The sequence below is a fragment of the Crinia signifera genome, chromosome 4 (assembly GCF_055691185.1).
Source record: "Crinia signifera chromosome 4, ASM5569118v1, whole genome shotgun sequence".
Lineage (NCBI taxonomy): Eukaryota > Metazoa > Chordata > Amphibia > Anura > Myobatrachidae > Crinia > Crinia signifera.
Genome location: NC_139220.1, coordinates 113,642,733 through 113,666,653, shown reverse-complemented (window position 1 = coordinate 113,666,653; position 23,921 = coordinate 113,642,733). Strand labels below are relative to the sequence as shown.

General features: G+C 42.5%; 1 protein-coding gene across 2 annotated transcripts in view; it reads right to left on the bottom strand.

The window, feature by feature from the left end:
- The window catches only part of LOC146074318 (stabilin-2-like), a 324,893-nt gene that overhangs the window by 160,990 nt on the left and 139,982 nt on the right, over positions 1–23,921 (bottom strand). For both annotated transcript variants that reach the window (XM_083182261.1, XM_083182263.1), the window contains exons 31-35: positions 10,919–10,996; positions 9,231–9,329; positions 8,996–9,103; positions 7,433–7,564; positions 7,206–7,334 (exon numbers count right to left, since the gene is read on the bottom strand). In XM_083182261.1, the coding sequence (XP_083038387.1) occupies positions 7,206–7,334; positions 7,433–7,564; positions 8,996–9,103; positions 9,231–9,329; positions 10,919–10,996 (546 nt within the window). The remainder of the gene's footprint in view (positions 1–7,205; positions 7,335–7,432; positions 7,565–8,995; positions 9,104–9,230; positions 9,330–10,918; positions 10,997–23,921) is intronic.

The following is a 23,921-nucleotide window of genomic DNA, read 5'->3' as shown; positions in this document are numbered from 1 at the left end:
CATGGGACATGTTGGAATTCGCCCACATGTAATGCACTCACAATATTGGTGGCATTGTCGGATACCACAAATCCCGAGGAGAGTCCAAGTGGGGTAAGCCATTGCGCAATGACTTCCCGTAGTTTTTCTAGGAGGTTTTCCGCTGTGTGCCTTTTACTGAAACCGGTGATACACAGTGTAGCCTGCCTCTGAATAGCAATGGGAGATGATGTTGCTGTTGCTGCTGCTGTTGGTGCTGCTGCTGAAGGCAATACATCCACCCAGTGAGCAGTCACAGACATGTAGTCTTTTGTTTGCCCTGTTCCGCTTGTCCACATATCCGTGGTTAAGTGGACAGTGGGTACAGAGGCATTTTTAAGGACAGTAACAACGCTTTTTTTAATGTCCGTGTACAGCCTGGGTATTGCCTTCCTGGAGAAGTGGAACCTAGATGGAATTTGGTAACGGGGACACAGGATCTCTAGCAACTGGGTAAAACCCACAGAATTAATTGCGGATACTGGACGCACATCTATTACCAACATAGTTGTTATGGTGTCAGTAATACGCTGTGCAACGGGGTGACTGCTGGCATACTTCATCCCCCTTTCAAAGGATTGACTTACAGTCAGTTGCTTGGCTAAGTGATCAGGACTAGCATTCCTGGTCCCTTTCCTTGAAGCAGCAGCAGCAGCACCAGCAGCAGCAGCAGAAGCAACAGGTGTACCTGATAAGGATGCTTCTGAGGAATCCAGGATAGGAGAGGATTCAGTCAGGATCATGACATTGGGTGCAGGACTACTTCCCAATCCCATAATCTCTGAGGATGGGGATGATGCAGTTGTTTGAGGAGATTGCAGGACCTTGGATTTAACAGAGAAAGGGGAGCAGGACGGTGACGCTGGGCGGGCTGCTACATGTTTGTTCACAGTTTCTTTTGACAAAAACTTCTGATGGATGCGCTGCAAATGACGTAACAGTGAGGAGGTCCCAAGGTGCTGCATGTCCTTACCTCTACTTACAATAGCTTTGCAAACGCTACACACGGCTTGACAGTTGTTGTCCGGATTTGGGTAGAAATAATTCCATACATACGAGGTGGATTTTTTGGTCTTTTGCCCTGGCATGACAATGGGCTTTTCCACACCCCGGACAACAACTGTCTCCGTCGTTGCCTTAAAACAAACAACATCATCCCCAACATCGTCATCATCCGCATCCCTCTGTGTGCCAGCTTCACCAACAGAATCCACATCCAATTCCTCAGAAGCATCCTCAATAACCAGGTCAAAATCTTGACTGGGGATGCTCTTGCACACACTTGCAGAGGGCATGCAAATGGTGGAATGAACCTCCTCTTCACAAACAGTATTTGAAAGGTCCGGCTCACATATGGCATCCACGAACACACTTAGACTCTCCTCTGGGATTTGTGACATTTGTGAACTCGCCTTTGTCTTAAAAACTTTCATTCTTTTTTTTGTAGCAGCAGAAGGGCTACCATCATTCTTCTGAGACGCTGTACCATCAGTCAGAAACAAAGGCCAAGGCCGTAGCCTTTCCTTCCCACTGCGTGTGGTGAACGGCATATTGCCAATTTTATTTTTCTCCGCACGTGACTTAATTTTTTTTTTATGGACCATTGTAAAATTTGATTTCTGCTTTGCTTTTACATGGCCTCTAGGCCTTTGACCATCGGCCTTGCCATCATGAATCTGACTGGTGGTAGCAGCTTCAGAAGTTCTATCAGGTTGCTGATCTCCCACTATTTCCTCCTCCATCATCCTCCCCCCCCAAATTTTTTTTAATACTTTTATTTATTTTTCTGATTTTTTACACTGGACACAGCCTGTGACACTGGACACTGCCCCTGGTCACTGGACACTGCCCCTGGACACAGCCCGTTACACTGGATATATGTCGTCACACTGGACAAAGGATATATGTCATCACACTGGACACAGGAAATATGTCGTCACACTGGACACAGGATATATGTCGTCACACTGGACACAGGATATATGTCGTCACACTGGACAATGGATATATGTTGTGACTTGTGACACTGGACACAGGATAGATTGTCGTCACACTGGACACAGGATATATGTCGTCACACTGGACACAGGATATATGTTGTCACAGTGGACACAGGATATATGTCGTCACACTGGACAATGGATATATGTCACGCTGGACACAGGATATATGCCAGCACACATTACATGTCACACTGGACACAGGATATATGTTGTGACTTGTGACACTGGACACAGGATATATTGTCGTCACACTGGCCACTGGATATATGTCGTCACACTGGACACAGGATATATGTCGTCACACTGGACAATGGATATATGTTGTGACTTGTGACACTGGACACAGGATAGATTGTCGTCACACTGGACACAGGATATATGTCGTCACACTGGACACAGGATATATGTCGTCACACTGGACACTGGATATATGTCGTCACACTGGACAATGGATATATGTCACACTGGACACAGGATATATGTCACACTGGACACAGGATATATGTCGTCACACTGGACACAGGATATATGTCGTCACACTGGACACTGGATATATGTCGTCACACTGGACACAGGATATATGTCGTCACACTGGACAATGGATATATGTTGTGACTTGTGACACTGGACACAGGATAGATTGTCGTCACACTGGACACAGGATATATGTCGTCACACTGGACACAGGATATATGTCGTCACACTGGACACTGGATATATGTCGTCACACTGGACAATGGATATATGTCACGCTGGACATAGGATATATGTCGTCACACTGGACACAGGATATATGTCGTCACACTGGACACAGGATATATGTCGTCACAGTGGACACAGGATATATGTCGTCACACTGGACAATGGATATACTGTAGGTCACGCTGGACACAGGATATATGCCGACACACATTACATGTCACACTGGACACAGGATATATGTTGTAACTTGTGACACTGGACACAGGATATATTGTCGTCACACTGGCCACTGGATATATGTTGTCACACTGGACACAGGATATATGTCGTCACACTGGACACAGGATATATGTCGTCACACTGGACACAGGATATATGTCGTCACACTGGACACTGGCTATATGTCGTCACACTGGACACAGGATATATGTCGTCACACTGGATAATGGATATATGTCACGCTGGACACAGGATATATGTTGTAACTTGTGACACTGGACACAGGATATATGTCGTCACACTGGACACAGGATATATGTCGTCACACTGGACACAGGATATATGTCGTCACAATGGATATAGGTCACGCTGGACAAAGGATATATGCCGGCACACATTACATGTCACACTGGACACAGGATATATGTTGTAACTTGTGACACTGGACACAGGATATATTGTCGTCACACTGGCCACTGGATATATGTCGTCACACTGGACACAGGATATATGTCGTCACACTGGACACAGGATAAATGTCGTCACACTGGACACAGGATATATGTCGTCACACTGGACACTGGATATATGTCGTCACACTGGACACAGGATATATGTCGTCACACTGGACACAGGATATATGTCGTCACACTGGACAATGGATATATGTTGTGACTTGTGACACTGGACACAGGATAGATTGTCGTCACACTGGACACAGGATATATGTCGTCACACTGGACACAGGATATATGTCGTCACACTGGACACTGGATATATGTCGTCACACTGGACAATGGATATATGTCACACTGGACACAGGATATATGTCGTCACACTGGAAACAGGATATATGTCGTCACACTGGACACAGGATATATTGTCGTCACACTGGCCACTGGATATATGTCGTCACACTGGACACAGGATATATGTCGTCACAATGGACACAGGATATATGTCGTCACACTGGACACAGGATATATGTTGTCACACTGGACACTGGATATATGTCGTCACACTGGACACAGGATATATGTCGTCACACTGGACAATGGATATATGTCACGCTGGACACAGGATATATGTCGTCACACTGGACACAGGATATATGTCGTCACACTGGACACAGGATATATGTCGTCACAGTGGACACAGGATATATGTCGTCACACTGGACAATGGATATAGGTCACGCTGGACACAGGATATATGCCGGCACACATTACATGTCATACTGGACACAGGATATATGTTGTAACTTGTGACACTGGACACAGGATATATTGTCGTCACACTGGCCACTGGATATATGTCGTCACACTAGACACAGGATATATGTCGTCACACTGGACACAGGATATATGTCGTCACACTGGACACAGGATATATGTCGTCACACTGGACACTGGATATATGTCGTCACACTGGACACAGGATATATGTCGTCACACTGGACAATGGATATATGTCACGCTGGACACAGAATATATGTCGTCACACTGGACACAGGATATATGTCGTCACACTGGACAATGGATATATGTCACGCTGGACACAGGATATATGTCGTCACACTGGACACAGGATATATGTCGTCACACTGGACACAGGATATATGTCGTCACAGTGGACACAGGATATATGTCGTCACACTGGACAATGGATATAGGTCACGCTGGACACAGGATATATGCCGGCACACATTACATGTCACACTGGACACAGGATATATGTTGTAACTTGTGACACTGGACACAGGATATACAGTATTGTCGTCACACTGGCCACTGGATATATGTCGTCACACTAGACACAGGATATATGTCGTCACACTGGACACAGGATATATGTCATCACACTGGACACAGGATATATGTCGTCACACTGGACACTGGATATATGTCGTCACACTGGACACAGGATATATGTCGTCACACTGGACAATGGATATATGTCACGCTGGACACAGAATATATGTCGTCACACTGGACACAGGATATATGTCGTCACACTGGACACAGGATATGTCGTCAGTCGTCACACAGGACAGGACACAGGATATATGTCGTGAGTGACTTGTGACACTGGACAATGGATAAGATATAGGCCGTCACACTGGACACAGCCCCTTGTATTAATGCTGCCCCTGTACACAGTGTACTACTCAGCAGCACTGCAGCCCCTGTGTGTGAGCACTGCAGCACTGAGTTAGTTAGGTAAATCACAAAAAAAACACAGGGTTCAGGGCTAAATAAAATAAATCACAACACAGGGCTTAGGGCTAAATAAATCACATCAGGGCACGGGCCACAGGACAGCCCCTGGACAGTGGACACTGCAGCCCCTGCGTGTGAGCACTGCAGCACCTAGTTAGTTAAATCACACTACAGGGCTCAGGCCACAAGTCTACAACACAGGGCAGTGAGGGCAGGTCACGGAGCACAGCACAGCACGGAGCACATGGCACGGAGCACAGCACAGGGCAGTGAGGGCAGGTCACGGAGCACAGCACAGCACGGAGCACATGGCACGGAGCACAGCACAGGGCAGTGAGGGCACAGGTCAGGTCACGGAGCACATGGCACAGAGCACAGCATGGAGCACACGGAGCTTCCCAACCACCCTCTTCCCTCTTCAAGATTGGAGTGAAGATGGCGGGCGCGCGTGCGTCTTTTATAAGATCCCGCTCCCGCGAGAATCCGACAGCGCGATGATGACGTTCGGCCTCGTTATTGGTCCGGAATTCAGGCGGGAACACCCGAGCCGGCTCGGATCTGGCCCGGATCCCCGATATTCGGATATGTCGGATCTCGGGGATCCGGACCCGCTTATCTCTAATTAGGACATGTCCCAGAATTACCCGGGCTCAGCCACACAACCCTTACTAGAGTAATAATAAAAGCTAACAATCAACGTGGTTTTTAACTCAAAGCCACAGAATGTTTCTGACTAATAGTCTGCAGTTAAAGAAGGACTATTACACACAGTGGAGGCAGCCATTTAGTGTCGTGATATACTCCCTGATGAATACTGGTCACAGAATACTGTGTTGCTGTCATTAGTTCCTAACATAATGATTATACCACAGTGCATGGATCAGTAGAAGAACATAAATATAGAATATAACAGTGATATGTCTTAACTTTAGGAATGTGAGCATAGGTTTTGGTTACTACTGAAATATTCTACAATGCGAAATACTCAGCGATGGCTGCAGCTCCGACCATCTAGTGCAAGGGTGGAATACTTAGCACATACAATATACATGTGATCATGTATGTAAGATATGTGCTGGATAGATCGGCAGAGCTGTCTACATCGGGTGCCATGCCACGCCCGGTAACAATAAAGCTTTACACACTCCTAAACCCACTCCCAGACTCCTGTGTAACTAGCCAATGGGAGTCCAGGGGCGGGTTTAGAAAGAACGTGCAAAGCCTTATGCTAATTCCCTGGTGCCGCATGGTGCTAAATGTAGACAGTGCTGACAATCCCTGGGGAACCATCTAGCACATAAATCACATACATGATCACATGTTTCCCTCCCTTTCATTACATGGTCAGCACTGCCACTGGAAATACTGGATAGATAAAAGGTTTGGACAATGTTAATGCACAGGTGTTGCCACCACAAGAACTGCATATTTACGCCACATGGTGACAGTATTAGGGCTGTTTCACACAGTACGGTTCCTGCCGCACGGTGAAATCCCGTACGGTCAGGGAGCCGCGCCGTACTCAGAATTTTATAATGGCAGGGATGGCCACAGCCCGGCAGCCGTCCCTTCCAGTGGGGGGATCCGGCTGCAGCCGTGCGGCCGGGCCGTGGCCGTCCTGTGTGAATGGACACAATAGTGTCCATTCACAACTGCTGAGTGCGGCACGGCTCCCTGGCCGTACGGGATTTCACCGTGCGGCAGGAACCGTACTGTGTGAAACAGCCCTTAGGGTATCAGTTCAGTGGCGTATTTATAATTGGTGCACTCAATGCCCCATTTTTTAATACTTACCCCTGCGGAATCCCACGATAAAGGCAGATGCGCCATTTTCTGGAGGTCTGAGCATGAGCAGTAGAGTCTGTGCGCTCTGGTGCTCAGACTATATTGCCCTTTGTGGCGGCAGAGAGGAGGGGGCCTGAACAGAGGAGGTTGCACCTGGGCCTCCTTCTCTCTTAATGTGCCTTGTATCAGTTTCAATAAGAAAGATGTTTCAGCAATATAGATATTATGCCACACTGTAAAACCGGACTAATATAGTTACCATTATAACAGATGTATCATTCATGTCGCATCTATTCTTCTGTATTTCTAAAACTTTTCCCACTCCATGAATAACTCCTTTCTCGGTGGCTGCATTAGTGTAGTTCACTGGTGCATCATTAACATAGAGCTGAATGAGAGAAGGAAAGGTCACCACTTAGGACATTATATCAAGAAGATGATGCTTTCAGAATATAAATTGAAACTGACATATTTCTGTATCTTTACCTGGCCATTATGCATAAAAAATCCAACTTGGAATGAAACCCCCAGCATGGTTTCCCGATGCATGCCTTCAATCAGGTCATTCTTCATCAGCTGCTGACCCAGTATGACATGATATCTGATTGTGTCTTCATCCTGAAGATAAGTATGAAGAGAAATAACTGTTAACCATGTTATCTAATCTGTCAATTCACTGTTACTTTCCTTATGATGCCCATACACATGTGAGATTTGGTATGCGATACATGCATTTTCAATAAATTGCCGCATCCAATCGCATGGCCAGATATTTTGTCATGCACATAATATCTATCGCATTGCATGTGTGATGGCATGTGGTTTTTAACCACATGAGATCTATCGCAATGCAATCTGCGGCAGCGGTGCAGCGGAGCTGGCGGTGGGTGGCAGGAGGGCTGGTGGTAGACAGCGGAGCTGGTGGCCAGTGAGAGGGCTACCCAGTCTCTAAAAATGTTTTGGTACTTGTGTAGTTTCACGGCGCCAGCATGGCCGTGCATCTGAGTCCCCTTGCAGGGCTGGCTGCGCTCGCCCACGCTACGGGCTTGGTGGCTCGCCACACTTGCCACGCTATCTAAAATCAACTCCATGCCAACGTGTATAGTGGGGGTATGAACTATCCACGTTGGCATGGAGTTTATGGAGTTTATTTTAGAAAGTTAGGCGAGCGCAGAACCCGGACGTAGCACGCGGCCATGCTGGCGCCGTGAAACTACACAAGTACCAATGTTTCTTTTTCACCTGCCACCAGCTCCACTTACTACTGTCATCCACCGCTGCCAGCTCCAATAAACTGCACCACCCCTGCCCTCTGGCTGCCCGCCCCGCTACACCACCGCCATGTCATTGCAGGTGTATGCGACATTGGGTGCTGGAAAAAAAGGACTTAAGATGCGATTGGATGCGAAGTCGCATCACATCTGATCACACAAGCGTATGGCCACCATTAGAGAAATCCCTTTCCTTGGACTTTGTGTTCTTTCCTGTCCCTAAATCCTAAATTACATTATCTCATTCCCATCCACCTGCACTTACCTTTGATTCATTAATCGATATAATGCTCCACAATGATATAGCACAAATCCAATATAATGGATAGATATTGACTAAGGGCCTGTTTCTTCAGAGCCCAGTGATCAGGCAAACACCACCCCGCCAGAGTCCTGTTTTATACACAGCTGTGAATATGTCCACAAGGGGAAAACCATTTGCAATCTCTCACCATCTAATGGTTTTCCCCCTGTTAACACCATTTTTAGGAGAATGCCTTCAAGGTTAGACATGACATTTTCTAAAGTCGTCTACCTACACATTTTCTATATTGGAAGATGAAAATACATTATTGATGAGGTTTTGACACCACTCTGTGAAAATGCAAACATGTTGCCCCCAAACAACTGGCACCTGTCTCTCAACTTGTGAAAGGCCAGTGATGGCTAGCCATCGCTTTGTTTGTTTACACGGACAACTAGGCACACTTACGTGATGATTGCCAGGGCTGTAACTTTGGGCTGAATCAGGCCCTAAGCCTGATGATAAAATACTCACTAGCGTGACTGGACCTTTATTGTGGATATAGGTGTTGATCGCATCATTATGAGGTGCAAATACTGTGTAAGAGTCTTCAGATTCAATCAGTTTTGCCAGCTTGTATTCCTAAAGTGATAAAACATATTTGGGAATAATGTATCATTAATAATTATTTATTATTTTCAAAGCAAGAAACTGTACAGAAATGATAAGGTGGGTATTCTCAATATAGCAGGACACTCATTGTACTTACAATGATATAGCCACGGAAGATGGAGTAATCAGGCATCTGATCAAGTCTGGTCATAAGGTTAGGCTTTGAGCTAGCAGTGATTTGATCTGGGGTTAAAACCTATAAAATATATAATTTGTCATGTATTCATCTACAAAAAGAGCACAAATTACAATGTGGCCTCTCATATAAGTAAATCAATTATTACATGCTCAAATATTAAAAGCAAAGGAAAAAAATAACTAAAGGCTACAAAAAAGTTAACTTTATTTCACAAATGATCAATAAGCATATGGAGCACGTGGCTTATATTAGTCCTTGATATAAAATAAAAAATGGGAAATTGAGGGTTCATCTAACTAACTACTTTACAGATCTCGTTGAAAGACCACTGTAACCAGAAAAAAACTTGAGAGCTTTTTGTTTAATCTTCCTTCAGACAGTCAGTCAGCTCCTAACTGTCATTTTTTCAAACCCAAGCGGTAACTTGACATCAAGGACCTGATTGGCTGGTGCATTATCACCTTCCACTTTATCTGTTCCTCAGGTTTAATACATCTGCCCCATTGTCAGGAAAAGCTCAGCCTGATGTGGTCACATGATGGGCATGTGCCTTTTCATGAAGGCACAGGGGATCGTTGGTGCAAGGGGGGTGGGCAGCCATGCGGGTGGTGTCTGGGGGACTCGCAAGGCTGCAAAAATTTGCAGCCTTGTGAGTCAACCAGATTTAGGGCCAGTAGCCAAAAGAAAACACGGGGAACCATTTGGTAACTTGGTAGCCATTGTGTCACACAGATGTCCAGTATTCCTTATATAATGGCAATGCAAAGAAACAATTCTGCTTAAATAATAAAAAATCTGGTACTTGTTTCCTAGCACGGCACCCCCGATTTCCATCTTATGGCATCGCATCGCATGCCATATAGCGGCATACGATGCATGCGATGCAAATTTTAACTGTACAAGCACCCTGATGGGCGCCTACAATGTTAAATGCACCCCCACGCCACCTCCACTATCAACGCCAACCCGAAGCGTGGCGAGCGCAGCGATCCAGCGAGGGGTAGAGGTATGCGTCCCCCGACCTTTTCATACCCCCACTATCCACGTCGGTGTGGAGTTGATATTAGGTAGTGTGGCGAGCGCAGCGAGCTACCGTGCCCGAAGCGTGGCGAGGGGACGTGTATTACTTTACATGTATTCCACGTCCCCTCGTGGGCCTCGCTACGCTCGCCACGTTTCGGGCTCAGTGGCTCGCTACACTATCTAAAATCAACTCCACGCCAACGTGTATAGTGAGGGTATGAAAAGGTCGGAGGACGCATATCGCCGCCCTTCGCGGACTCGCTGCGCTCACCACGCTTCGGGTTGGCATTGATCCTGTGGGTGGCGTTGACAATGGGGGGGCATTTAACATTGTAAGGACCCATTAGGGTGGTTGTACAATAAAAAATGGTATCGCATCGCATTGTATTCCATTGTATGGCATACGATGCGATACGATTTTTTATTTATTGTACAATATTGCGTTGCATCGCATCATATACCATATTTAGTCTTATGGTATACGATGTGAAGGGGAGCCGTGCTAGGAAACAATTACAGTAAAATCTGTATCAGTGTATATACAAATTATATTGTTTCACAATAAAACATTCAATTGTACATTGCTTGCAGAATATAAGACACTAATGAATACAAAGATTTACCTTGTCAATAAGGTGCACAATGCCATTTGTAGCTAATATATCACCAACAACGATGTTAGCACCCCCAACAGTGACATTCTGAAATGCAAATGAAACAGTCTAAGCCTCATCATTAAAGTAGTGTTGTTATCGATACTACGTACTGTATTTATACACAAATGCATAACAGCTGGTACATAACATAACGGTAATTAACAAAGATGATCAGTTTTCACTTAGGGCTGATTAGCTGCAAGCTACTGTACCATTAACAGCCTGTTTTGCACGTTACAGGTGGCAAATTCTGTTTTCACCACCATATGGTGCACAGAGAATCCGCCTTCTGCTGTTAACACACAGTAGGAGGTGGGAGCCGGAGGCTTTTAGGTATTTGAAGTAGCCCCTAAAACTTTAAGGCCACTGTGTTAAAATTAATGCTTGAAACTGAGTAATGTTCCATATACTGCACACGTCACAATAATTCATACAAAAAGCAACATTAACACATTCTAATAAAGGAATTTAAAAAAGTAGACAGTGGCGGTTTTTACATATGGGCTGCAGGGTTGCAGCCCCCCCCCCAGCTAAAATCTGCCTCTGTCTCTGCCTAAAGTGAAGCCAGATGCAGTCTCACACTGGTTTCAATCTGACTGGCAGTGACTTCCTATTGGAAATACGACCTGCCAGGCACTCCAGGCAGTCCCATTGGAGAGGTGTTCCCTCCCTCTGAGATGCCTCTCTGTGCACAAATGCGCGCAGCCCCCAAATCAGGTTCTGCGCATGCGCAGTACCGCGGACAATACAGCGCATGCGCAGGACCCGGGTAAAGCCGGGTCAGAGCATGCGCAGTATGTGTGAAGTTACTGCGCATGCGCTGGCCCCGTGCAGGGGATTGGCATCTGGGACCGGAAGGACGGAGCGGGGAGTGCGGCAGTGGCATTGTGGCAGCCCCCCTCCTCCAAAATGGTAAGAGCCGCCACTGAAAATAGATATTCGTCAAATATACAATATCAATATCGTTGCTGAGAGCCATAGAAAGCTGGTTTGGCACTAAGTATTTATGGGGCATGTACTAATAGTGAAAAAAAAAAAATAGGAATAAGTATCTGCACTCAATAGGTGGGTGCCGTAATAATAGAACCTATATTCTAGAATATATAATACATGATATTTAATTTGCATAGTAATTAGAATAAATCATGTCAATAAATACAAAAACATATTTAAAGTTTTTAGAACAGCATTGTAAACAAAATACTGCACTTAAGTAACAATGATTAACCGGGAAAGTAACTGCCAAACCCAGGACCAACCATAATTAACATTAACAAAAATAAACTATACACATTAAAATAATCATAATGGTAAATATAGTCTGAAAATGAATGGACTACCATTGCACACACTTTATGACCAGGAAAATATTCCCAGATTATGTGAAAAGGAGCTATTTGAACTATGAGCTCCATCAAAAATAACCCTGGGAACACCCTTTTATACTGAAGTCTACCCAGGCTGATCTTTGTATTAACTATGGCAGCAACCTGACTGTCTTAAAAGCATTGTATGACCTAGGCAAAGCAATGCAGGGACTTTGAGTGCACCTTGGGACTTTTCCAATTGTTCGTTTTTTGTTTGCATCACTGTTTAATTTGTTCTAGGTGACATTCATGTTTTCGCACTGGTCCTACCATCAAAACCTCATCAATAACGTATTTTCATCTTACATTATGGAAAATGTGGAGGTAGATGATGACACTTTAAAAAATGCCTTGAAGGTATTCTCCTAAAAGAGAATCGTCTTTGGTGGGAGATTGTATCCCTAGATAAATATATCTCCGTTCAATTAGCCCCTAAGGGTCTTCAAATAATAAAAAAAAAAGCATAATTTACCAATGGCTCTGATAAATTCATTCATAAGTGGAATGAAATTCTCCATACATGCTCCACCTCCCTTATGGAACTAATTGTAGGAGAGAAAAGAAAAACTTGATAAACTAAATACTCAGATTAAAAAATTGGGACCCTTCCTTGATCCTTTTAAATATCAGTTAGAATATAATGAATATGAAGAGAGAATTTGATCAAAAATTAAACTTAATAAGAAAAAGCTAATGGCTAAAAAATTTCAGTGAGATCTGACTGCCAAAATCTTGGAAGGGATGAGACAAAAATGTTTTGGACGAGGACTTGAGGTCCAGGTCTCTCACAGAATTAAACAACAATAGACAGATAGAACATCCAGTATCAAGGAGAAAAAAACTAGAAATTCAAATCCAGCCACATATAGGTATATTCTCAAACAAAATCTAGATTTCAACTCCAATTATTCCCAAAGAGATATTCAAATTTCTCCGCAATGTAGACAGAATTCAAGAAAGCAAAAGTACCCATGCCTCAACCCACCATTTAGGAATTGGGAAAGTAAAAACAATTATAGGGTATATCCAGAACACCATTAAACAGGAATTCGAACTCCTAGTAAAACCAAAAGAGGCAAGAGAGGAGGTATTTGTAAAAGGTTGAGACATAATAAAACAAACATCCATGTACTGTACCCATTGACCGTTCAGATACTGTAGTTCAGAAAGAACATCCCAAAAAATGTTCAACTTAAGTGATCATACATTAACCCCAGAAGAAATATCTGTTCTTCAAAAAGGGTTAAAATTCTCACCAAGCAACAACATTCATTTTTGCGATCTTTTCATCAATGTTAATAAATGTATTCGTAAATTATCTTTAAAAAATCACAGGAAACTGTGAACGTCACTACGATTAACCCTTTCTAGAAATCCTCTACTTTCAACCCTAATTTTATTAAGGGTTGTTTTGTGGAAAGTTCCCATAAAATTATTAATGAGGAGTTAAATTAGCTAAAAAGTAACCTCCCAACATTCAGACATAACTTTAATAAAAATGAGAGGGAAGCAGTTGAATCACTAAGAATGAAAATATTATTATAAAGTCAGTAGACAAAGGGGAGGGGGTAGTAATTTTGAATAGGACTATGTACATGGCATAGGCATTATGCCAACTTAAAGATGGAGGAACTTATAAAAAAATTACATAATTATCCTTCCCAAAAAAATTTCACTAAATGATAAACATGTCGAATTAGAAACAATAACTAAAGAGACAGCAGATTTTCGTCTAAATAATAATTATTCCATTCCGTTATTGTATCTACTCCCTAAAATCCACAAGTGTCACATTAATCCCCCCGGTTTCCCTATTATTGCTGGCATAATAGGCATGGCGAATCTATCATTCTTCATCGATCACCACCTTCAACCCCATGTCCTTCAGAATAAGTCTCATTTAAAGGACACTAAAAATGTTCTGAACAAACTGGCACCTGGGAAAGTTCATATAAGATAGTAACAGCTGATTTGATAAGTCTGTATACCATCATTAAACATAGTGTCGGACTTGAAGCAATTAGAAAGACACTAGAAGGAATTAATATGTAATGTGATCTGCAGAACCTAATCCTGTTAGGAATCAAAATTATATTACTTAACAATTATTTTAATATTGAGAAGAAATTACCAAGAAATTGGTACAGTGATGGGTACCAGGTTTGCACCAAGCCATGTAAACATCTTCATGGCCAGATGGGAGGATGCCATGATCTGGTCTGAGTATAACTGGAGTGCAAACGTGGTACATTGGTGGCGCTACATAGATGATGTGGTGTTTATATGGAATGGTGAAGATGAAGCTCTGAGTTTGTTTATGGATTATCTAAATTCAAATACATTAAATATTAAACTTACCTTTACAGTCAGTAAGGTAGATTTCCATTTTTAGATTTAAAAAGAATGATTGAAGATGGGAAATTAGAAACATCTGTCTATACCAAACCATCTAATTCCAACACTTACATCGACCCAAGTAGCAACCATCTCAATAGATGGAACTCCAACATCCCAAAAGGACAATTTATAATTAACATATTTTATTCAAATTTTGATATACAATTAACAATATATAAGATTCTCAATAAATGCATAATACATAAAAAATAAAAAATAAAATAGGACAATGTCCTTCAAGCTATTGCAGAGAACAAACCATAGAATTGCAAATTGACACATACATTTTGTTCTAAATTGTTCCTATACCTGTTGAAAGTGTTGTTACCATATCTACTCTTACATTAACATTTTAAGTTATTTCGGATGAATGATGTTGAAGGACATAGTATAAAAAAAAATAGCACGGGGATATTTAATATTTTCTAATCCCCTGACTCCACACTGAACAGGTGAAGTTAACTACAGGGTTGCTAGCCACCTCGGAAGGTCTACTTTTCATGGGAAGCATTAATACAAGAGGGAGTGACACGATTCCACTCAAAGTAGCCTCAAGGTCTTCCCAACCTGGTCCAGATGAAGACGCAAACCAGACCACCACCTGACTGAGATGTGTAGCTAAATAATATAATTTAATATCTGGAATCCCTCGACCTCCACTGGAGGTTTCCTTGCGTAAAGTCATAAAACTAATTCTGGGATTTTTCCCCTTCCAGACAAATTTAATAAACCATTTATGGAGCTGGTTGAGAATCTGGATAGGAACACTAACTGATAGTGTTTGAAATAAGTAGGGAAGGCATGGCAAAATGTTCATTTTAAGAGCGACTATTCTACCAAACCAGGATATATCATATGAATGCCACAAGTTTAAATCCTATTTTATAGAATTGAGAATTTTAGGAAAATTGACACCATATAATGAGTTATATTTATTAGTGATGTAAATGCCAAGGTATTTTATTTTATCTGTGAAGCTATATTTTGCTTTAAGTGGATTTAGATTTTCAGGAGTCATGTGAAAAGGTAGAGCCTCAGTTTTTGTATGATTGATCTTGTACCCAGATAAATGACCATATGTTTTAAGAATGTTAAATAGGTTAGGGAGTGATGTTTGGGGTGAAGATAACGTAAGTAATACGTCATCCGCAAACAGCGAAATTTTATAGTCCTTTCGGCCAATTAATATACCTTTTACCGTCCTGGACTGACGAATGTATGCTGCCCATAGGCGTGCGCACGGGGGGTGCCGGGGGTGCACAGGCACCTCCTAATGACCCCCCGCACGATTGCCGCCGTTTCTAACTTTTTTTTTATGCTAAAGTTTGCCGCTCCCCCTGCCGCGGATATTGCACAGTGGGGGGTCACTGAGGTTGTTGCGTGCCGGGACAGAGCAGGTCCAGCAGCAAGGAACAGCACGAGGTGGCAGAGGCGGGCTGATTGTGGAGGAAGCACTGGAGTTACCTCAATAGTCCCTGAAAACCCCCCTGCTGAGACAGCGTAGCTCATGCTGCAGACTGTCAGTGACACTGCACATGACGCGGAAACCCTGGGCTGACTCACACTAGGGACATATAGCGCGCAGCTCCTCTGTCCTCTTCTTGAAAGTTCCACCCGGCAAGTGGGTTCTCATCCTCACTGCTCACTTCACACCGTCTGGCATCTCCTCCACCCCCCCCCTCCCCCCGCCACTCACGGGCTTCATGATGTGAGATCCCCTGCAATACAGAGCTGCTCCAGGTAACTGTTCTCTGACCTCACATTGTTCTCTGACCTCACATTCAAAGGTAACTGTTCTCTGACCTCACATTCAAATATTAATAGTATACTCTCTGTCTCCATGTCTCTCTCTCTCTCTCTCTCTGTGTACCCCTCTCTCTCTCTACCTCTCTCTCTCTCTCTGTACCCCTCTCTCTGTACCCCCTCTCTCTCTCTCTCTGTACCCCCCCTCTCTCTCTCTCTCTACCCCCTCTCTCTCTCTGTACCCCCCTCTCTCTCTCTCTCTGTCTCTCTCTCTCTCTGTACCCCCTCTCTCTCTCTCTATGTACCCCCTCTCTTTCTCTGTACCCCGTGCGCCTTTGACAAGCGCTGTCCCTTTGTAAAGTGTGGGAGGGCGCAAATTTATAGTGTGCAGGAGGGCGCCGGACACCCTAGCACCGGCCCTGGTAATGGGCATTACTTACGTGGCATTATGTGGAATGGGCATTATAGTGTGTGTCATGTGGAATGGGCATTATAGTGTGTGTCATGTGGAATGGGCATTATAGTGTGTGTCATGTGGAATGGGCGTTATAGTGTAAATCTTTGCAGCGCTGTCGGTGCACACTGTCCTTGTTTCTAGTATGTGTGTGGAGGGGAATGATTAATTCTGAAACCCATATACATAAATAAGTCACATTCTATTTAGTTTGCATTGACGCATAGGAGGCGGTAATGGACACGCCCAGTAGGCATGATAGACACGCCCCTCCAATGGTGCACCCCCTAAGAAAATGGGCTGCGCACGCCTATGATGCTGCCAGAGGTTCTATAGTCAAAGCAAAGATCAGGGGAGATAATGGACACCCCTGTCTTGTGCCATTAGATATTGGGAAGGAGTTTGACACCATACCATTGATCACAATTTTGGCGGAAGGGAACGAATATAGTGCTAATATACCCTGTAAAAACGGACCATCCAAACCGAAATGACGCAGCGTCTCTATCATAAAAGGCCAACTAATCCTGTCAAATGCCTTCTCGGCATCTAGAGAAAGCATTATTGCAGGTATTTTCCTAGAATTAATAATGTGTATCAGATTAATTACCTTTCTAGTATTATCACGCGCCTGACGACCAGGTATAAATCCTACTTGATCTTTATCCACTAAGGATGGCAAGATAGTGTTTAGGCGCGATGCTAAAATTTTAGAGTATAATTATAAGTCATTGTTCAGTAAAGATATAGGCCTATAATGAGTACAATTTGTTGGGTCTTTACCCTCCTTATGAATGACAATTATACGTGCCTCTAAGGCTTGTGGAGAAAATTGCGCCCCATTCATAATACTATTAAATAAGGAGTTTAAATGTGGTATTAGGACCTCTGGAAAGGCTTTATAATATGTTGCGGTAAACCCGTCTGGACCTGGAGCTTTATTGGACTTTCAAAGTTTAATCGTTTGAAGAATTTCTTATTCAGTAAAAGCTGTGCTAAGGGTTTTAGTAGTTTCTAGAGACAGTTGAGGGAGTTTACATTTGGATAAAAATTGTTGAATCGAAGATGTAAGCGAGTTAGAATGTTTTTGAGAGGTGTTATACAAATTGAAGTAAAATGATAGAAATTCCTCTGTAATGTGTTTAGGATCATAAATCTGTTTGCCCGTAGATGTCTTGATTGAGAGAATATTATTATGTGAAAGTTTTAACCTCAGCTTAGTAGCTAATAGACGGTCTGCTTTATCACCTTTCTCATAATAAGATTGATTAAGCCATTTTAGCGAGTTTTTCGCTTGGTGAGTGAGAAGGAGGTTAAGTTCTCCTCTTGCGGTCTGTAAACTGGATAGATCTTCTACTAGGCCTGATGATTTATGTTTTTCATCTAGAATTTAGCATGCGCAGAAATACAGTACTTATCAAATGTCCCCGAATCACCGCTTTATGAGCTTCCCATAGTGACATTGGACTTATCTCTGGTGACTTATTAAGATTGAAATAATCTTGTAATTTATTAAATATAAGAGATTTGTTTATTGGATTAAGGAGAATCCGGTCATTTAGTCGCCAGTGCCCATGGCCCACATCCGGTCCAGCGTCCTGAATATCCACACTTACTGGACCGTGGTCTTACCAGGCCTGAGGCATAATGGCCACATCAACAATGGACTGAGTTAATTCAGGACTGAAAAATATCATGTCCAATCTCGTGTAGACCTCGTGCAATGGCGAAAAGAACGTATAGACTCTAGCTGAAGGTTCTTTGATTCTCCAGGTATCAAATAATAGTTGGTGGGAAAGAAGGTTAATCAGAGCCGATGAGGCCCCCGAAGAAATTTTCTGAACCGATTTGGGTATTGGATTAGATCTATCTAGGTGTTCATCTATAATAGTATTAAAATCTCCCGCTAGGATCACATTTCATTTGCAATGTTCTGATATATGTCCATCTAAAGTATTAAAGAAATGGGGTTGATTTTGGTTGGGTGCATATATGTTGATTAGAGTATAAGGTTTATTATGAATTAAACCTTCTAGAATTAAAAATCTCCCCTCAGGATCCCTAATGATCTTAGAGTGTGCAAATTTAATATGAGAAGCGATTAATATAGCAACCCCTTTTTTCTTACGTTGAGGATCGCATGCATGGAAAACATTAGGGTAGCGTCTACTCCTGAGTTCTGGATGGTGAGTTCCTGAGAAATGGGTCTCTTGTAAAAAAATAATGTCCCCTCTCAATTGCTTTAGACTTAAGAATAACAATGACCTCTTTTGTGGACTATTCAGACCTCTTACATTTAAGGACACTATTTTAAGTACCATGGTATATATGTGTTGGAAATAGCATTAACAAAGATACAAATGCTAAAGTTTTTGTATAATGGGGCATAAGCAGAAAACTGACTCCCGGGCCAGGGGTTTATTTGCAATTAACATTGTAATACATAAGCACATAAACAAAAAAAAAATCCCCCAAAAAAGAAAGGGGTGGAGGACAGGAACAGAATTTAAGGGGTAAAAGTGGCTAAAAAGCCAAATTTGTCTGATGCCGGTCCTAATGACCGGTTGGGGGTTAGCCTCAGGTGTACCCAAGTCGCCGATAGACTTGAGAACCAGTAATATATGGACCGAATATATAAAGATCCCAAGAGCGCAATTTAGTTTACTATGTATATAATTCTTATTTAAACCTGACATTCCAAACATTTCTTATTATTGAAATTACAACTAGACCAACTATGAATTTTGTTGCATCTTAACTATAACTCTATCGTTTGTCAATTAAAACAACTATTATTGTCATCTGAAGTTCAGCTTAAATTGCCATTAGTCTCCAACGTAAATTGCCAACAGACTTCACCAGATACATCAGTAATGCATTCGTGACAATATGGAAAAGTACTTTTAACTTATTTTTACTATTGTCTAACTGAAATATTTACTAACAGTATTATTTTATTAAGAACTTCAGTTTGTATTTCTAAAGGTTTGAGCCCACAGTCTGCCACTTCTCTCTAGGAGGAGATTTTTGATCTAGCGTGGTGTGGGCCTCCAGAGGTGGTTTTGGACAAGGAAGTTTCAAAGACTGAAGAATCCGCAGGGCTTCATCTGGTGTTCTTGCAGATAGTATTTTATCTTCCGTTCTAACTTGTAATGCAAATGGAAATCCCCATGTATATCTAATTTGATAATCTCTCAGAATTTTAGTAATATCGCTCATCTCTCTTCTTTTTGTTAGTATAATTGGTGACAAGTCCAGGAAAATAAGTAGAGTTACACCCTCAAAGACAATTTGAGCAGATTTACGAGCTTGAATATAAATTGTGTCTTTTGACTGAAAGTAGTGTAATCTTAGAATGACATCCCTTGGTTGGGAGGGATTTAGAGATCGTGGTCGAAGAGTTCGGTGAGCACAATCTAGAATTAGCATTTCAACTAGAATAGAAGGGGCTAGAAATCGGAAGAGAAGTAGAAGATAGTTTTCTAAGTGGGATGCCTCGACTGACTCAGGAATGTTCCTGATGCGGAGGTTATTCCGTCTTCCACGATTGTCCAGATCTTCTTGCTTATCAGATAGGAGGAGAATGTCATGACGCATTTCAATACTATTTAAACACAGGGAAAACCAGAAAACCAGAGAGTTCTTTCTCTTTCTTGTTTGCATTTCAATACTACTTTGATCCAACATCTGTTGGTAACTAGCGATCTCATCATGTTTCTTCTCTAGTGCATTCACCCGGGTGCCTAAGTCATCTATAACAGTTTTAAGCCCTGATACGGCATTGTGAACCTCATCATGAATCATTTGGCGGAAATTGCGTAGCTCAGATAGTATAGATGTGATGTCCGCCTTTGTCGCGGGAGATGATGATATATCCATATCAGATCCTACTAGTGAAGCACCCACCAGCGAAGGTGACAGGGCAGATTCTTGGGATTTAGGTACAGGGTTATCGTATGATATTATAGATTAGAAAATTAATCTGTCTTCTTTTTCTTCTTCTTTGGCATTTAAGGTGGTATGAGCTTTCAAGGTTTCGAGAAATGTCTAAAAAGTCTACAGTTCCTTTTAAAAGTGTAACACGCCTGGGATCAACATACAACGTTATTACATTTTGAAGGTAGTGAGCAGCGTGGCTCTTAGCATATCAATCTTGAAGAGTAGCAGTAACACTGGCTGTGACCAAAAGATTGTTGCAGATGTCCTGTTTGATGCTAGCTACAGTTTAAGAGCAGCTGCTGAGATTTGCTGCTGAGTATTTCCAGACAGTGTTTCCCTGAGCCTGTGCAAGTTATTTTTTTTTCTTCTTTATTATTTATTTATTTATTATATAGTGCATACATTTGCAATAGTCTGGCTTCCTGAAACACAAGTGCTATAAGATACTCTAAGCTGAAGTGTTTCTATGAGCTGTGACTGACAGAGCTGGATATCAATGTTGGGAGAAGTGACTGTTGCTCCCAAGATGGCCCCTGTAACTGTCAGTATTAACTTGCTTTATTATTTTACTTTCTCCAAGAAGGCTGTGGGTACTGTGTTTATTTACTCCTGGGGAATGACAAAGAAGCCAGACCCCAGGTAGCTCTTGTCCCGAGCAAGACAATTTATACGTTTAAAACATAATTGTTTAAAGGGAAATGTTTTTATTGAGTGTGCCGCTTCAATGAAATCTAATTTTTAAACAAATGAAACAAACCTGCGTTGCTTAATAGGGCTCTAGAAGATGTTGGAAAAATATCCATAGAGACCCTTTTGGCTGACCAAGCCGAAGCGAAAGCAATAAAAAATCCATTAGATATCGCTTTTACAACTCAATATACTGGTTATAAATCTATTAATAAACACTGGAGTCTCCTACTTAAAAACCCAGTATTAATAAATATACTTCCAAAAGCTCCACTATTCATTGAAAGGCCCCCAGTCTTAAGGACAAATTAGTGTCCAGCGCATTTATCAATAAACCCCTTTTTAGGATCAATGTGAAACAAGGGTTTCTATAAATGTGGGGACTGCATTATGTGTAAGTCCAGTATCTCTACAACTAAAAAACTTACTGAGGTCACTTTAAATAATTATACTGCTAAAATTCACCATTTTATAACCTGCAATATGAAGTATACTATGTATGTAATTTGATGTTTCTGTGACAAATTATATCTAGGGAAAACTACTAGATAAAGTAGCTAAACTAGCTAAATGCATTTGGAACATAGGGTAGATTTATTATAGCGCCGCTAAAAGCGCCGCTATAACACTTCCTGCTTCGCCTCAGTAGGGAGGCGAAGCAGGAGGGGAGAGCGTCAAGATATACTAAGATCTTGCCAGCCAAAGCTGGGGAGTGCTAACTCCCCCCTCTGGCTATGCCTCCTCCAGCTGACAGCGCATCAGTTAACACTGATGCACTGTCTGCTTCTCCCCGGCCGGCTTAACTGGGAATGCGAGGGATCGCGTTACTCACGCGAGATCCCCAGCGCAGCTCAGAGCCAGCAGCAGGGACAGCGCTCTTCCTGCTGTGGGCATAGGGCATCGCCGCCTGCAGCTGTTGAAGTCGATAGCTACAGGTGGTGGGAATGGTCAGCGATGCTGACCGTTCCTAAATTAGGCAGGTGCACACTATGAAATATTGTAGCTGCGCTATGCCCCACAGCGCTGCACGCTAGACACCCACTCGGCGGGTGTCATAGATCAGGGGAAGCACTATTCCCTGCCATAATAATAAATCTACCCCATAAAGAGAAAGTTAGCAGATCATCCGTTTTCCTTACATTTCAAGGAAAATCATTATAGTGCAGTCCAACATATACCGGCTTTTGGGGTATTGACCATATGAAAACCAACTGGCGACAAATAGAGATTTGGTCCTAGCCAAAACAGATGCTTTGGACTTTTGATTTAAATGAACTTGTACCGCATGGTTTAAACCATGAGTTGGAACTAAAATGGTTTATTTAGCTATTTAACGTGTATTATCTGGTATGACTTTTTAATTCGTAAACATTTTTTTGAATACAACCATTTTTAAACTTGCTATATCTTTTGTCTATATAAATTTGAGACTTTAATATATATGTGAGATGATATTATTTTTTAATTTTTGTAATTGGACAAATTTATTCCATTTCAAGTATTATTATCCAATATAGTATCCAAGTATTAAAATTAAGCTGCGAGTGGATATAAACAAACTATCAGTCAGCTAACTATTCAAGCCGGAATCCAAGATGGCCGCTATACTTCCGGAATGCATATTTTGCATTCCACAAGGATGTCGTGGGCAGGGACTATTTAAAACACCAGACAGCCACCTGGTACCCCGAGAGCCGCCCGGGCAGCAGGGATACATGCGATCCATTACAATTTGTTGAGGGAGGTCCCAGTTTGGGTCGTCAGATGGCCAGCAGGTCCGAATATCGACTTCAATCCGATATGCACGGGACGGTGCATCGGACCTGAGGGGAAATCAAACTGACCCGATTTCGCTCGATTTGACGGCCCGATTAGTCAGAACCAGACCAAATCAGCTCAGTGTACGGGACCTTTAGTATGAAAGGAGTAAAATTAGTAGTGAATGGAATACATGTCTGAAATCCCAGCAGTTGGGATGCTGGCAGTCAGAATCCCAACAGGGGAATCCTGATGATGAAAATGCAAGAGGCTTCTGGGTAAGTATTTTATCCCAGATTACTGCAACATAAGTATCCAGGTGGTAGCAGAAAGCATGCTTTGGTACAGTCGAAGACTACTGAAGTAAGAAAGGATTAGCACATGAGATAAGAGGTCCCTGCTCGTGAGAGCTTACATTCTAAAGAGGAGGGGCAGACAGAAGGTTAGGAGGACAGTTTGCTGGGTTTGGTGAAGAAGTGGGTCTTAAGAGCCCGTTTGAAGTTCTGTATAGAAGTGGAGAGTTTGAGGAGGAGAGGTAGAGAATTCCAGAGTAAGGGAGCAACACGGGAAAAATCTTGGAGGTAGGAGTGGGAGGAGGTAATAAGTCGGCAGGAGAGCCGACAGA